The following is a 15,053-nucleotide window of genomic DNA, read 5'->3' as shown; positions in this document are numbered from 1 at the left end:
TATCTGCGCCCCTGGTCTGTTTTATAGAGGTCAGTCACCTTTTCTTGTAGATCCTGTGACAATTCATTTATTTCCCAGCGACTCATAAACTGGAATTGTTAGTGCATAGAAGGCTTGTTTTGGTATTTTGAAAGTTGAAGTTAGGTCTCACATTTTTCCTCATAAATGGCTTCACAACATCACGGACCATGAGTGAAGTTTATTGTGTTTTCATTCACAAGTTACCCCCCAAAAATGTAAAAAGATCCAAAAGAGTGTTTTGTAGTGACATGTTTAACCAGAGGGGGCGCTGATGCACCGAAATGGAGCCCTCTGCTTTTGACTAAAAGAGAAGAAGAAAGAAGAAGCCCACCGATTCAGCGGAGCATCATGGCGGACACCAGAGAGAAAGCGTTGCAAGATTACAGGAAAAAATTACTAGAACATAAAGAAGTAGACGGACGATTAAAAGAATGTAATAAAAATGTTTTTTGTTTATTTAGTGTGAAGGTGTTTTCCCAGAGTGAACCCGTATCTAAGCTGTGAGCCACTGGTAGCCGGCTGTTAGCTAACTGCTTTGTCATGCTGTTTACATTTTCACAAAAGAGGAGACAGTCAGATATGTGATATGTGTTTAAATATATAGATAGATGGCTGTATAAAACCCGACAGTAATTCGGTGTATGGGTTCCAGTTTTATTTTTCATTTTTAGTGTTTTAAGTGCGAATGCTAACGTTGAGCAGCTAGCTCACATTCACTACGTGATGAAAACTGTCGCTGAAAGTGTGTTTTTGTTCGTGTTTCGCCAGTGAGAGAACAGTTAAGGGAGCAAACCAAACAGTACGAGAAGTCAGAGAATGATCTGAAGGCACTTCAGAGCGTCGGACAGGTAAAACAAACCTTACATGTTGTGTTTGTGCCGAAGATCGCGTTCGGGTCTGTCTAACTGTTTCTGTTTCAGATTGTTGGAGAGGTGCTGAAACAGCTCACCGAGGAGAAATGTAAGTTCGCTGATCTCACTCTGTTCATTTTTCTTTGTCTTTCTCTCATTTCGCCCATTATGAATTTTTTCATTTAGGCCGATAATAGACAAGCAGCCGATTCACCAGAAACCAGGAAATAAACGTGAAAAATGAAAATAAAAACAATCAAAAGGTCCCTTTAGTTCAAAGGCATCCAGTCATTGACTGTAGAAAAGCCTTTCAGTACCTGTGCCCTGTTCAGAGTGGACATGTGGGACATTAGTGACCCTAGACTACTGGGTGAAATGAAGCAAATACAAAGACTTTCTCCTCCTAAAACCTTCCCTGAATTGACTTTCCTTCATAAAACTGGACCAAACCCAGTAAAAAAAGACTTAATATGGTGACCAAGATCATGTTCTTGTTGCTGATACTGGATTTAAAATTATTCAGATCTAAGGAGTTCTGTCATGAAACCATGTTTAGCCTCCAATCCACAAAGAATATTGATGTTTTTTCTACAAGTAATAAAGTTTACATTTAATGTATTACTGATCCGGTAGAAATGAAATACATTTACATTTTTTAACTTTGGGGACTTTGATAATATTTTTCATGAAATGAGAAATGTAGCTCCAGGTTTGATGGTTCACCTCCTCATGGTGTTTAGGAAAGCTGGGGTAGACCCAACATCAGTAACAGCTGAGGGTCACTTGTGTTTTTCTCTAACTCTAGTCATTGTCAAGGCCACCAACGGTCCTCGATATGTGGTGGGATGTCGCAGACAGGTAAGCCCTCATCATCCTGTTGTAACAGAGCTTTGTGTCTAGAGGCTTTAGAACCTCAGAGAAACCCAGACTAACCCTAAATGCTCTGATATAAACATGGAGGAGCAGATTAATAATCTGCAGAGGAGACAGGAAGGGATTGTTTCTCTTAAAATGAGTTAATGTATGCCTTTGATTACAGATGAAGCCCAAAGTCAGTGACTGATGCGTTTATCTACCTGTCGCTATAGCAACATGTCTGAGTCAGAAGTCCAGCTGGATTTCTACGCGCTGATGCAGAAACTACAGGTCCTTCTCAAAAAATTAGCATATTGTGATAAAGTTCATTATTGTCTGTAATGTACTGATAAACATTAGACTTTCATATATATTAGATTCATTACACACAACTGAAGTAGTTCAAGCCTTTTATTGTTTCTGATATTGATGATTTTGGAGTACATCATGAAATCCCAAAACTCCTATCTCAAACAATTAGCATATTTCATCCGACCAACAAAAGAAAATAATTATGTTCAGTTATGCACTCTGTACTTGGTCGGGAATCCTTTAGCAGAAATGACTGCTTCAGTGCGGCGTGGCATGGAGGCAATCAGCCTGTGGCACTGCTGAGGTGTTCTGGAGGCCCAGGATGCTTCGATAGCGGCCTTAAGCTCATCCAGAGTGTTGGGTCTTGCGTCTCTCAGCTTTCTCTTCACAACATCCCACAGGTTCTCTACGGGGTTCAGGTCAGGAGAGTTGGCAGGCCAGTTGAGCACAGTAATACCATGGTCAGTAAACCATTTACCAGTGGTGTTGGCACTGTGAGCAGGTGCCAGGTCGTGCTGAAAAAAGTACTCTGGACCACTGAGCAACAGTCCAGTGCTGCTTCTCTGTAGCCCAGGTCAGGCGCTTCTGCCGCTGTTTCTGGTTCAAAAGTGGCTTGACCTGGGGAATGCGGCACCTGTAGCCCATTTCCTGTACACGGTGGCTCTGGATGTTTCTACTCCAGACTCAGTCCACTGCTTCCGCAGGTCCCCCAAGGTCTGGAATCGGTCCTTCTCCACAATCCTCCTCAGGGTCCGGTCACCTCTTCTCGTTGTGAAACGTTTTCTGCCACACTTTTTCCTTCCCACAGACTTCCCACTGAGGTGCCTTGATACAGCACTCTGGGAACAGCCTATTCGTTCAGAAATGTCTTTCTGTGTCTTACCCTCTTGCTTGAGGGTGTCAATGACGGCCTTCTGGACAGCAGTCAGGTCGGCAGTCTTACCCATGATTGTGGTTTTGAGTAATGAACCAGGCTGGGAGTTTTTAAAAGCCTCAGGAATCTTTTGCAGGTGTTTAGAGTTAATTGGTTGATTCAGATGATTAGGTTAGTAGCTCGTTTAGAGAACCTTTTCATGATATACTAATTTTTTGAGATAGGAGTTTTGGGTTTTCATGAGCTGTACGCCAAAATCATTAATATTAGAAACAATAAAAGGCTTGAACTACTTCAGTTGTGTGTAATGAATCTAATATATATGAAAGTCTAAAGTTTATCAGTACATTACAGACAATAATGAACTTTATCACAATATGCTAATTTTTTGAGAAGGACCTGTATATAGTTGTTGCTATATATATATATATATATTTTTTTTTTATATATATATATTTGTATGTGTATATATATATATATATATATATATATATATATATATATATATATATGCATACACAAACACAGAGCCAGGCCTAGGGCTGGACGAAATAATAAAAATGAGCATATTGATAAACAGTTTTTTATTTTGCTGGATATCGATTAATTATTGAAAAAATTTTTTTTTTTAAAGAAATTGTAGAAAATATATTTTAAGTGCGGCCCTGGCCATTTTATAACTACTTTCAATAAAGAAAAACTAAAACTGACTTAAATTCTATATTTTCTTTATAATCTTTATTATTACGGCTGAACGATTACAGGAAAAGATTTAATTTCATTCCTTTTTCAAACAGAAATTAAGATTTCAGTCCAATTCATGATTTTCCTCAAACCAAGGTTAAACTGTATCACATTTATGGGGTTAGGTAGGTGTGTGTTTGTGTGTGTGTGTGTGTGTGTGTGTGTGTGTGTGTGTGTGTGTGTGTGTGTGTGTGTGTGTGTGTGTGTGTGTGTGTGTGAGAGAGAGACAGACTAACTTCAGCTACTTCAACTGTGGGACACATTTGGCGATCCACGGTCACACACACACTTCTCGGGAACACGCAAATCTCAGAGCACGTGGGCAAAGCCAAAGATGTGCAGATAAGTGTGTGCTGTCCTCCTTTATTTAAACAAAGGCAGACGTGAGCAGCGTTGCTTTTGGAGACTTCTGATATGAAGGATGCTGCTTCCTACTAGTGAGACTCTCTCTATAAACAGCTGTTTCATCATCACTAGTTGAGCGTTAGCAGCAGGGGCTGATGGCCAGTCAGCTGCAGCCCTGTAACGCTGCTACGGAAGGGGAAGGAAATAAACATGTAAATAAACAAGAACTGGCCTCAGCTCCCATTACAACTTTAAGAAAGGACTTGTAAAAACCAAATTATTCTTTTGGGACAATTTCCTCTGCCTCTTCTTGCTGCAGCGTCTGGTTTAAGTCACGTGCTGTGACCTGGTGACGGCGCGTGCCTGGATCTGTGTTGTTGATTGGTTGGGAGTGTAGTGTTGAGCTACCTGATAGGCTATAATGAAAAACAGGAAATTCTTTTATCAATCGCATCACACATCCATCGATAAATCCATATTGTTGAACTGTTGTCCAGCCCTAGCAAGGCCCAATCAAAATAGGTAAGACCACTTGAAAAGTGGGCAAAAATTATGTTTTGCATATTTGGATTCAAGGTGCAACCAGAAGAAATGGGAGTGAGACAGGTGTCTGTTAGGACACCGGACGATCCTGGACCCGGCTTAAAGGGCATCTTTAATGTTCTTTAAAATGATAGAAAACATCATCTAAGGTCAAAGGTTACTTTGGTTTTCCTCCCAGGTTTTCAGATAACTAGCAGGTGTTTAAAAATACTGAATCAAGGGAAGTGGGCAGGCTTCCCTAAAAACGGGCGGTTTTGGGTACACGTGACTCTTGCGTACCTCAAGGAAGACGGGCTTGACTCCAGCAACACCGATTCAACTACTTCAGCGATGGTTCATGTTTGTGTGTGTTGGGGTTGTCCAAACTGTCTGGACATCGTGTTCGTCCATTTCCACAACAGAAAATGAATATGTGAAGCACAGAGATCATATAAGCTTAAGATCCAACCATGCAAAATAGAGTTTTGGGCCATTTTCCAAGTGGTCTTAAACTTTTGATCGGGACTGTAAACAACGCCGGTGCTGCTGGCAGCCAACAGGAAGTCCCCCTGAGAAATATTTAAACCTAAATCTGCTCTTTTGTTTTGGTCTCTGGACAAATCTACCCTAAGTAAATAAACATGTGGCTAATAAGTCTAATGTAGTCGTGCTGAAAGAGTCACTTCCTGTTTACTATAACCACATGAGTGTGAAGGGTGTGTGTGCTGATGTGTGATTTGTCCTCCCTAGCTGGACAAGTCCCAGCTGAAGCCAGGCACCAGAGTGGCTCTGGACATGACCACACTCACGATCATGAGGTGAGTCCAGAACTCGTTCCGATTATCTTCAGAAAGCAGGATTTAATGTAGGAGTTCAGACTGAGTTTAAAGGATTACTGACTTGATGTTGGAGTTCTAGGTAGCAAACGACCAGAAGGAGTTTCAGGAACGTCCTCATTGGTACCCGGATGTGTGTTGTTCTCTGGCAGGTACCTGCCCAGGGAGGTGGACCCCCTGGTGTACAACATGTCCCATGAAGACCCTGGTAGCGTCTCCTACTCTGAGATCGGAGGACTGTCGGAACAAATCCGTGAGCTGAGAGAAGTACGAGTCCAAATCTGTTTTCAGAGTCGTTCGGTGGTCGGGGACAAGGTCCTGCCAAAGGGGAGGAGTTTAAGTATGTCAGGGAAAGCTGGAGCGTGAGCTGGACAGGCGGACTGGTGCGGGTGTTGTACCGGTCTGTCGTGGTGAAGAGGGAGCTGAGTCCTCTGGTCGCGCCACATTCCAAACTTCACCTGTGGGCGACGGTGGACTTAAGTACCCGTCCGTAACGGGAGGGGTGGTAGGTTCGAGCCCAGCTGTCACAGTGGTTGCGTCTTTGGCCAAGACGCTGGAAGGACGGTTTATTCTGAGCCTTCTGGGTGTTTGTAAGGAACTCGATCCAACCTGAAGTAACAGAGCAGCGCTAAACTCGCCTCTGGTGAATGATTGGCTGGTCGGAACAGCGTTTCCTAGGGGTTGACGTCACCGTGCGAGTGCTGCTAGGTGCCAGTGCTAGACAAACAATCCGCATTTGCCATCTTACAAAAAGCAGACTAAACGCTTGGACGTCGATTAAAAAATAAAAAAAACAGACGAAACAAATTCCAAACTTTAACGCTCAGAGAGCTCTGCGAGGAACGGGTCGCTGTTTAAGGTCTGTTCTTTCCTCCTGGGTCACTGTTGTAACGTACCCGCCACCTCTGGCCAAAAGCCTTTTCCGTCCACCCGTGGAGGGACGTGATGTTTGGCTCAGACGTGCAGCTGGACCTCCGTTTACACCGCTGCCTCCTGCGTACCCACACCTGAGAGCGTAGCTAGGATCGGCTCGTTATCTGTATGCAAATATTAAGCTCTTATAAAATGTTAATTTCATTTAAATCTTTGATATTGTAGTTTTTTTATATCTATAATGGCCTCACTCAGAAGAAATGCTTCAGGTTTTTGGGCTTATTCAGCTTCAGGGTGGACCTTCCCCTGTATGTAAAGATTATTTGATCCAAGGAAAGTTCCTTGTGGACCAGATGGCTGGAGCGTGTGCAATGTTCATGTCAACTGGGTTTCATTTCTACTGCGTCCGCTCCTGTCACTACTAGTGGTGGTGTAACCGTCTTTCTGCAGCCTCCTCGTCCCTGACACGGTGAAACAAGCTCCAGATCCTGTGTGTGAAGCGTGTTTACTCATGATGTGCACAGACTCTAGCTGCAGCTTGTTCCTCACTGAACCTGTGAACCAGTCAAGCATTGTACGTGTCTCCTCGATGATCGCCCTAGGTGTGCGCCGCTCCTCCACCGCGACCCTCCCAACATGAGGTGGCTTTCAGACTCTGAACACGTCGGCAGAAACACCCAGAAGTGTTGCTCAGATTCAAGTTCCACGTCTCCACTATCTTCTGGTGTGAAGTAATAACTTCACGAGGGATCATGTCTACAGCCGTGGCTCGTTAAACCCACTTGTCGCAGTTTTGTGACTTTGGCGCTTAAAGGGTTCATCTGGACTAGGATCCTGTCCTCACAGGGATCTGCAGGCTTCTGTAGGTAGTTTGTACAGGTAGACCTCAGGTCAACTGTCTGATTGTTGTCTGGTTGTCGGGATCAGGTGATTGAGCTTCCTCTGACCAACCCTGAGCTGTTCCAGAGGGTGGGCATCATTCCTCCTAAAGGCTGCCTGCTGTATGGACCTCCAGGTGAGCAGAGGAGTTAAACAGTTACAGCAGACGTGGAGCATAAAGCTGGAGGTTGATGGTTTCTTCTCAAACAGGAACTGGAAAGACTCTTCTAGCCAGAGCTGTGGCCAGTCAGCTGGACTGTAACTTTCTTAAGGTTTGTGTCTCCGGCTCATGGTAACGTGGTTTAGCTCAGCAACGCCGTGAGCTTCCCGCCTCTGTGTTGTGCTGCAGGTGGTGTCCAGCTCCATTGTGGACAAGTACATCGGAGAGAGCGCCAGGCTCATCAGAGAGATGTTCAACTACGCCAGAGACCACCAGCCCTGCATCATCTTCATGGATGAGATCGATGCCATCGGTGAGCGGAGCCGCTGGGCTTCAGAAGGGACACACACACACACACACGCACGCACGCACACACACACACACACACACACACACACACACACACACCAGTATACAAGTTAATGCATGTGTGACCAACATCCTGCTGGGATCAAACGATTCTCCCGTTCGTCTGCAGGAGGACGTCGGTTCTCCGAGGGAACATCAGCCGACAGAGAGATCCAGAGGACTCTGATGGAGGCGAGTAAACCACAGCTGTTGGCCACGGTTCAAGCGAACAAATCGAGCAAAAAGTTTAAGATAAAGATTTAAAAATATGGTTAAAATGAAAAAATAAATTGACGATTGTTATTTAGACATTATAGAAAAGGGAAAGAGGGAAAAAACGGCATGTTTACCTTTGCAGCTTCAACCCACCACTGCTGAAAACCTGCTTCGATGACTGGTCACAGGTAAACCTGTAGAACGGCAAAACATTGCGCAGTGTGATCCGGGCTTTAGATGGTGAAGACAGAATCGTCTTGGACAAAAACGGTCTTTTTACGCCCACAAGGGTCTGACTGATGTCCTCCAATAAAACAGTTTGTCCACAATCGATCAAGATAAACAGCCAAAAACCTCCAACCTTCTCGTGTTAGCTTAGACGGTGGATCCCAACAGGTGAGCTGTGGTATTCCCCAGCTGCCGACTCTGGTGTGATTTGTGTCAGTTAGTTCTTCAGCAGCCTTGTCTTTGTTCTCCAGCTGCTGAACCAGATGGACGGTTTTGACACACTACACAGAGTCAAGATGATCATGGCCACCAACAGGCCAGACACCCTAGACCCGGCCCTGCTGCGGCCCGGAAGACTGGACCGGAAAATCCGTGAGAATTCCTTCTGGGACTTTTCCTTTTTCCCCCGTTCTTCCACATAACCGGTGTGTGTCGTTTTTCTCCTCAGACATCGAGCTGCCGAACGAGCAGGCCCGCCTGGACATCCTGAAGATCCACTCCAGTCCCATCACCAAGCATGGAGAGATAGGTCAGCGAGCAGCAGGAGGTCTCAGTCAGTGCGGTTACTTGTTCGCTGGCCGACATCTAAGTCGATCCAGGTCGATCTCGTTGTAATGAGCTGGGAGTCTTTATCCTAGTTTACATGTGCATTAGAAAACCGGCCTCTCAAATAAAGTTGGTTCCACTCTGGTACAGTAGGTGGCGACCCTTTTCATGTCTGTATTCTTCCGGTTAGCTTAAAGCAGCACAAGCGGTAACTAGAGGCTGGCGGGAGTGAAGCGGGATGTGAACAATGGCTGAAGGACACAGCTTATCCGGTGCGTACCGTCCTGTTTCACGGTGTTGTGCGTGTTGCTTTGTCAATTCAATTCAATTTTATTTATAAAGCGCCAAATCACGACAAGAGTCGTCTCAAGGCACTTCACATAATAAACACTCCAATTCAGGTCAGTTCATTAAGTCAATCAGAAATAATGTTTCCTATATAAGGAACCCAGCAAATTGCATCTAGTCACTGACTAGTGTCAGTGACTATACAGCAATCCTCATACTAAGCAAGCATAAAGCGACAGTGGAGAGGAAAACTCCCTTTTAACAGGAAGAAACCTCCAGAGGATCCTGGCTCAGTATAAGCAGCCATCCTCCACGACTCACTGGGGATCGAGAAGACAGAGCACACACACACACGACGGTCTTGTCAGAAGACGACTTCTGCAGTCTCGTCACCTCCAGAAAGTGACCCAGTTACATGCAGAATGTAATCAGATTACTACTGCCTTATGTGGGTGCTTCAGCTCTATTGGAATCAGCCCACTGCCAGCCAGAGTAACACGTTCTTTTTAAGGCAATACGTTGTTTTTCTGATGTGCATGTAAACACACTGACTGGTTACCATGAGACTGGGACAGCAGCGGTTCAGGAGGTGGAGCAGGTTGTCCCGTAATCAGAAGGTTGCAGGTTCGATCCCACCAGAAAACGCTGCTGTTGCGTCCTTGGGCAAGACGCTTAACCCACCTTGCATGCTGGTGGTGGTCGGAGGCCTCACCTCTGTCGGTGCGCCCCAGGGCAGCTGTGGCTACGATGTAGCTCATCACCAGCGTGTGTGAATGACTGTTGTGAAGCGCTTTGGGGGGTTTTAGAACCCTTAGAAGGCGCTATACAACTACAGCCATTCAACGTTGCATCCCTGTAAACGCTTCATGCGGTTTTCTTGATGTTTCCAGATTTTGAAGCCATCGTGAAGCTCTCTGATGGTTTTAATGGAGCTGATCTCAGAAACGTGTGCACAGAAGCAGGTTAGACACTCGTCAGTAAAAATCTTAAGTTTCATCTCGCACTTTGGTCTCCATGGTAACCCCTGTATCTGTTTCCAGGACTGTTTGCCATCAGGTCCGATCGAGAGTACGTCACTCAGGAAGACTTTATGAAAGCGGTGAGGAAGGTTGGCGACTCAAAGAAGCTGGAGTCCAAGTTGGACTACAAACCCGTATAAACCCACTCCTCCTGTCCCTAAAACTTTGTTTTTTTATGCTTCAAAACCTGCGAAGTTTGTTTGTGGGAAGCAGCAGATCTCCTCCTCCCCGTCGCCAACATGACAAATCAGAGCAAAAACTGCTTGTTTCATTCTGGTCCACTTGGTTGTTTGTATCACCTCTGAAATGTAATAAAATATATCATCTAAGTTCTGACCCAGGAGCCTGTGGTGTTTTTCCTCTGAGATGAAGAGCTGAAGGACGTACTTGTGGGTCGTTATCAGGCCAGCTGCAGAGCCCCCTCTACTTGAGGTGGTATTTATGTTTGCGGTTAGGACCGAAAAGTAAATAGTTATATATATATATAAATTAGTCTCTGACCTTTATCAGCTGAATATATCAGGCTACTTTACTTTAAACAGTTTGAATCTGAGGTTGATGCTTGAATAAGTTCATATAAATTAATTCTGCGTTTTAAAGTGACTGTGTGTAAGAAGAGTTCCATTTATGATGTCTAAAGTAGTCTGACCCTGCAGGACGTTATGTGATGGTGGCGGGCCGTCTTCGTGGAGTTCCATTTGTTTTGTTAAACATTTATGCCCCGAACTGGGAGGATTCTGTTTAACAATGTTTTTTCACAATTGCCTAATATGGATTTGCATCATATTATTTTGGGTGGGGATATGAACTGCGTTCTTTCCACAGCTTTGGATCACAGCTCCCCCAAGTCAGCAGTCAGTTCATAGTCAGCTGAGGTCATTAAAATTTTTCTCCAGGCATCAAGTTTAGCAGACGTTTGGCGTTTTTACAGTCCTAATACCAAGAGCTACTCCTTTTTTTTGCCAGTCCATAAGTCATTGTCAAGAATAATTATTTTTTTATAAACTCATTCCAAATGTTTCAGATTGTGAGTATCAACCTATTGTCATTTTGGACCATGGCCCTTTAACTATGACATTGCGCATTCCTGGGGCAGCCTCGGGTCACCGACCTTGGAGACTCAATCCTCGGTTTCTTTCTGATGATGGCTTTGTGACTTTTATTAATTCGGAAATAGAAATTTTTCTTGCCCAGTATCAGACTCCAGGGGTCTCATACTCTTTAATTTGGGAATCATTAAAAGCATATTTGAGAGGACAGGTTATTTCATATTGTGCAAGGCAAAGGAAGGAGCGTACAAGTCGACTGATGCAATTGGCCGATGAAATTTAGAAATTAGATCTGTTGTACAGTGCCTCGTCTTCAGATACTTTGCACAAACAGGGCCTTACTCTCAAAATGGAATCTGACCTCCTTTCGACCCACCAAGCAGAAAATTTGATTTTGAAATCCAGCCTTAAGTATTATGAACACGGGGAAAGAGCAGGTAAAGTTTTGGCACACCAGCTGCGTCAGAACTGCTAACCAGTATATATCGGAAGTTAATGATGAACAAAATAAAACACACAGGTCACTTTGAAATCAACAGGTGTTTCTACAACTATATTCAAGGTTATATACCTCGGAGTCGCTCCAGAATTCCAGGCTAGACTCCTTTCTTCATGATCTGGACGTTCCCCAGTTAAAACCAGAATCAACTGCCAGGATGGAAGAGAATATTTCAACAGGAGAACTGATTGCAGCTATAAAGACCGTGCAAAGTGGAAAATCATCCGGCCCAGATGGGTTTCCATCTGAATTTTTAAAAACTTTCTCTAGGGTACTTGTCCCACTTTTACTCTGTATTTAATGAATCCCTCTCAACAAATCCTATCCCCCCAACTATGCGGAAAGCCACCATTTCTCTTATTCTGAAGAATGATAAAACTCCCAGTAATTGCAGTTCATATCGGCCTGTATCTCTTCTTAACACGGATGTCAAAGTCCTTACTAAACTGCTTGCCCGACGTTCAGAACACGCTCTCCCCTTGATCATAGCGTCCGACCAAACTGGCTTCATGAAGGGTAGATATTCGTTTTTTTAATCTCAGGCGTCTTTTCAATATTTTTTATAACCCCTCTGCATCAGCCACACCAGAGATGGTGCTATCATTGGACGTGGAGAAGGCGTTCGACCGCGCGGTTTTATACTCTCGAAACATTTGGTTTTGGTCAAAAGTTTTTATCTTGGATTAAAATTCTCTATTCATCACTAATGGCAGCTGTCCGAACAAATAACTACATTTCAGCTTTATTTGACCTACAGAGCAGCGTTAGACAGGGTTGTCCATTGTCACCGCTCCTCTTCGCAATAGCCATAGAACCCTTAGCGCTCGCTGTCCGACAGGATATTCATACTAAAGGGATTACTCGTGGTGGTAGAGTGCAAGCTTTCTCTTTATGCTGATGACTTGCTTTCGTATGTTTGTGATCCCATGAACAGCCTTCCTCATATACTGAATGTTTTGCATAGATTTGGTAGAATATCTGGTTATAAAATTAATATCCAGAAAAGTGAACCGATACCAATTAATTTGGCTGCAAGAAGTACTTCCTTTAGTTCCACACCTTTCAAAATTAATACTGAAAGGTTTAAATATCTAGGAATTTGGATATCCCTAAATTACAAGGATCTTTATAAATGTAATTTTTTGCTCCTCATAGATCGACTGAAACAGGATGTTAAGAGTCTGGGACATGCCACCCCTCTCTTTAAGTGCTAGAACAAACATTATTAAGATGTCCTTTTTGCCAAGACTTCTCTCTGTTCCAAAACATTCCTATTTACTTGACAACATTTTGCTTCCCAATCTGTTGACAATATAATTTCTGCGTTTATCTGGAATCCCCCCCGTATTCGGAGGTTGACATTACAGAAACCCAGCTTTCCAGGGGGCCTAGCACTCCCCATTTTCTTTAATTACTATTGGTCAGCAAACATCAGAGCCCTAAATTATTGGATGAAGGATGAGAACTCCCCTGAGGCCCCCTGAACTCCCATTTCCAAAGCCAATTTCTTATACTTGCAATCCTGTTGTGCTACATTCCATTAAAATCTGGAACCAACTCAGGTAATTCAAGATTCATAACCTGTTTTTCAATCCCAGCTGCTAGTGATCATTCATAGGATCTACACTTCATCAATATGTCAGAGACACACTGTAATTCAGTTCAAGATTGTTCATAGGTTGCACTGGTCAAAAGCCAGATTATCCAAGATTAGATCAGATGTGGACCCAGTATGTGACAGATGTAAGCAGGACTCTGCAGACCTTGTCCACTCGTTTTGGACTTGCCCTAAACTGCACAATTTCTGGTTTTCAATATTTGAAACCTTTTCTAAAGTGTTGAAAGTTTCAGTCGACCCATCTCCTTTTATTGCTTTATTTGGGGTCACACCACAGAACATACAGATTAATGAGTGGCAGGGTAATATGTTGACTTTTTGTACATTTCTTGCCCGACGTCTCATCTTGACCAGGTGAAGGACCGACATCCCCCTGTGTATTCACATTGGATTACAGAGGCTATGACATACATAAAATTAGAAAAAAAATCAGGTACTGCGTCCAAGCCTCAATCAATAAATTCTGACATTTGGCAGCCCTTCCTGACTTTCTTAGAAAAAATTGAGGCAGAGAAATTGAGGCAATAAAGGGAGTGCAGAATTATTAGGCAAATGAGTATTTAGTCCACATCATCCTCTTCATGCATGTTGTCTTACTCCAAGCTGTATAGGCTCGAAAGCCTACTACCAGTTGAGCATATTAGGTGATGTGCATCTCTGTAATGAGAAGGGGTGTGGTCTAATGACATCAACACCCTATATCAGGTGTGCATAATTATTAGGCAGCTTCCTTTCCTTTGGCAAAATGGGTCAAAAGAAGGACTTGACAGGCTCAGAAAGGTCAAAAACAGTGAGATATCTTGCAGAGGGATGCAGCAGTCTTAAAACTGCAAAGCTTCTGAAGCGTGATCGTCGAACAATCAAGCGTTTCATTCAAAATAGTCAACAGGGTCGCAAGAAGCGTGTGGACAAACCAAGGCGCAAAATAGCTGCCCAAGAACTGAGAAAAGTCAAGCGTGCAGCTGCCAAGATGCCACTTGCCACCAGTTTGGCCGTATTTCAGAGCTGCAACATCACTGGAGTGCCCAAAAGCACAAGGTGTGCAATACTCAGAGACATGGCCAAGGTAAGAAAGGCTGAAAGACGACCACCACTGAACCAGACACACAAGCTGAAACGTCAAGACTGGGCCAAGAAATATCTCCAGACTGATGTTTCTAAGGTTTTATGGACTGATGAGATGAGAGTGAGTCTTGATGGGCCAGATGGATGGGCCCGTGGCTGGATTGGTAAAGGGCAGAGAGCTCCAGTCTGACTCAGGCGCCAGCAAGGTGGAGGTGGAGTACTGGTTTGGGCTGGTATCATCAAAGATGAGCTTGTGGGGCCTTTTCAGGTTGAGGATGGAGTCAAGCTCAACTCCCAGTCCTACTGCCAGTTTCTGGAAGACACCTTCTTCAAGCAGTGGTACAGGAAGAAGTCTGCATCCTTCAAGAAAAACATGATGTTCATGCAGGACAATGCTCCATCACACGCGTCCAAGTACTCCACAGCGTGGCTGGCAAGAAAGGGTATAAAAGAAGAAAAACTAATGACATGGCCTCCTTGTTCACCTGATCTGAACCCCATTGAGAACCTGTGGTCCATCATCACATGTGAGATTTACAAGGAGGGAAAACGGTACACCTCTCTGAACCGTGTCTGGGAGGCTGTGGTTGCTGCTGCACACAATGTTGATGGTGAACAGATCAAAACACTGACAGAATCCATGGATGGCAGGCTTTTGAGTGTCCTTGCAAAGAAAGGTGGCTATATTGGTCGCTGATTTGTTTTTGTATTGTTTTTGAATGTGAGAAATGTATATTTGGGAATGTGGAGATGTTATACTGGTTTCACTGGTAAAAATAAATAATTGAAATGGGTATATATTTGTTTTTTGTTAAGTTGCCTAATAATTATGCACAGTAATAGTCACCTGCACACACAGATATCCCCCTAAAATAGCTACAACTAAAAACTACTTCCAAAAACAT

General features: G+C 43.8%; 1 protein-coding gene across 1 annotated transcript; it reads left to right on the top strand.

Moving 5' to 3' along the window:
- The first annotated feature begins 298 nt into the window (after positions 1-298).
- Positions 299-10,253, top strand: psmc6 (proteasome 26S subunit, ATPase 6). The gene is made up of 14 exons (XM_015948074.3): positions 299-454; positions 790-869; positions 942-981; positions 1,678-1,730; positions 5,275-5,342; positions 5,513-5,627; positions 7,161-7,248; positions 7,323-7,384; positions 7,462-7,585; positions 7,751-7,812; positions 8,316-8,436; positions 8,513-8,593; positions 9,789-9,860; positions 9,939-10,253. Exons 1-14 carry the CDS (start codon positions 370-372, stop codon positions 10,055-10,057), a joined length of 1,170 nt encoding a protein of 389 aa, XP_015803560.1. The 5' UTR covers positions 299-369; the 3' UTR covers positions 10,058-10,253.
- The last annotated feature ends 4,800 nt before the right edge of the window (positions 10,254-15,053 follow it).

Source organism: Nothobranchius furzeri, chromosome 2 (assembly GCF_043380555.1).
Source record: "Nothobranchius furzeri strain GRZ-AD chromosome 2, NfurGRZ-RIMD1, whole genome shotgun sequence".
Taxonomy (NCBI): Eukaryota; Metazoa; Chordata; class Actinopteri; order Cyprinodontiformes; family Nothobranchiidae; genus Nothobranchius; species Nothobranchius furzeri.
This window is presented reverse-complemented; position numbering and strand designations above follow the sequence as displayed.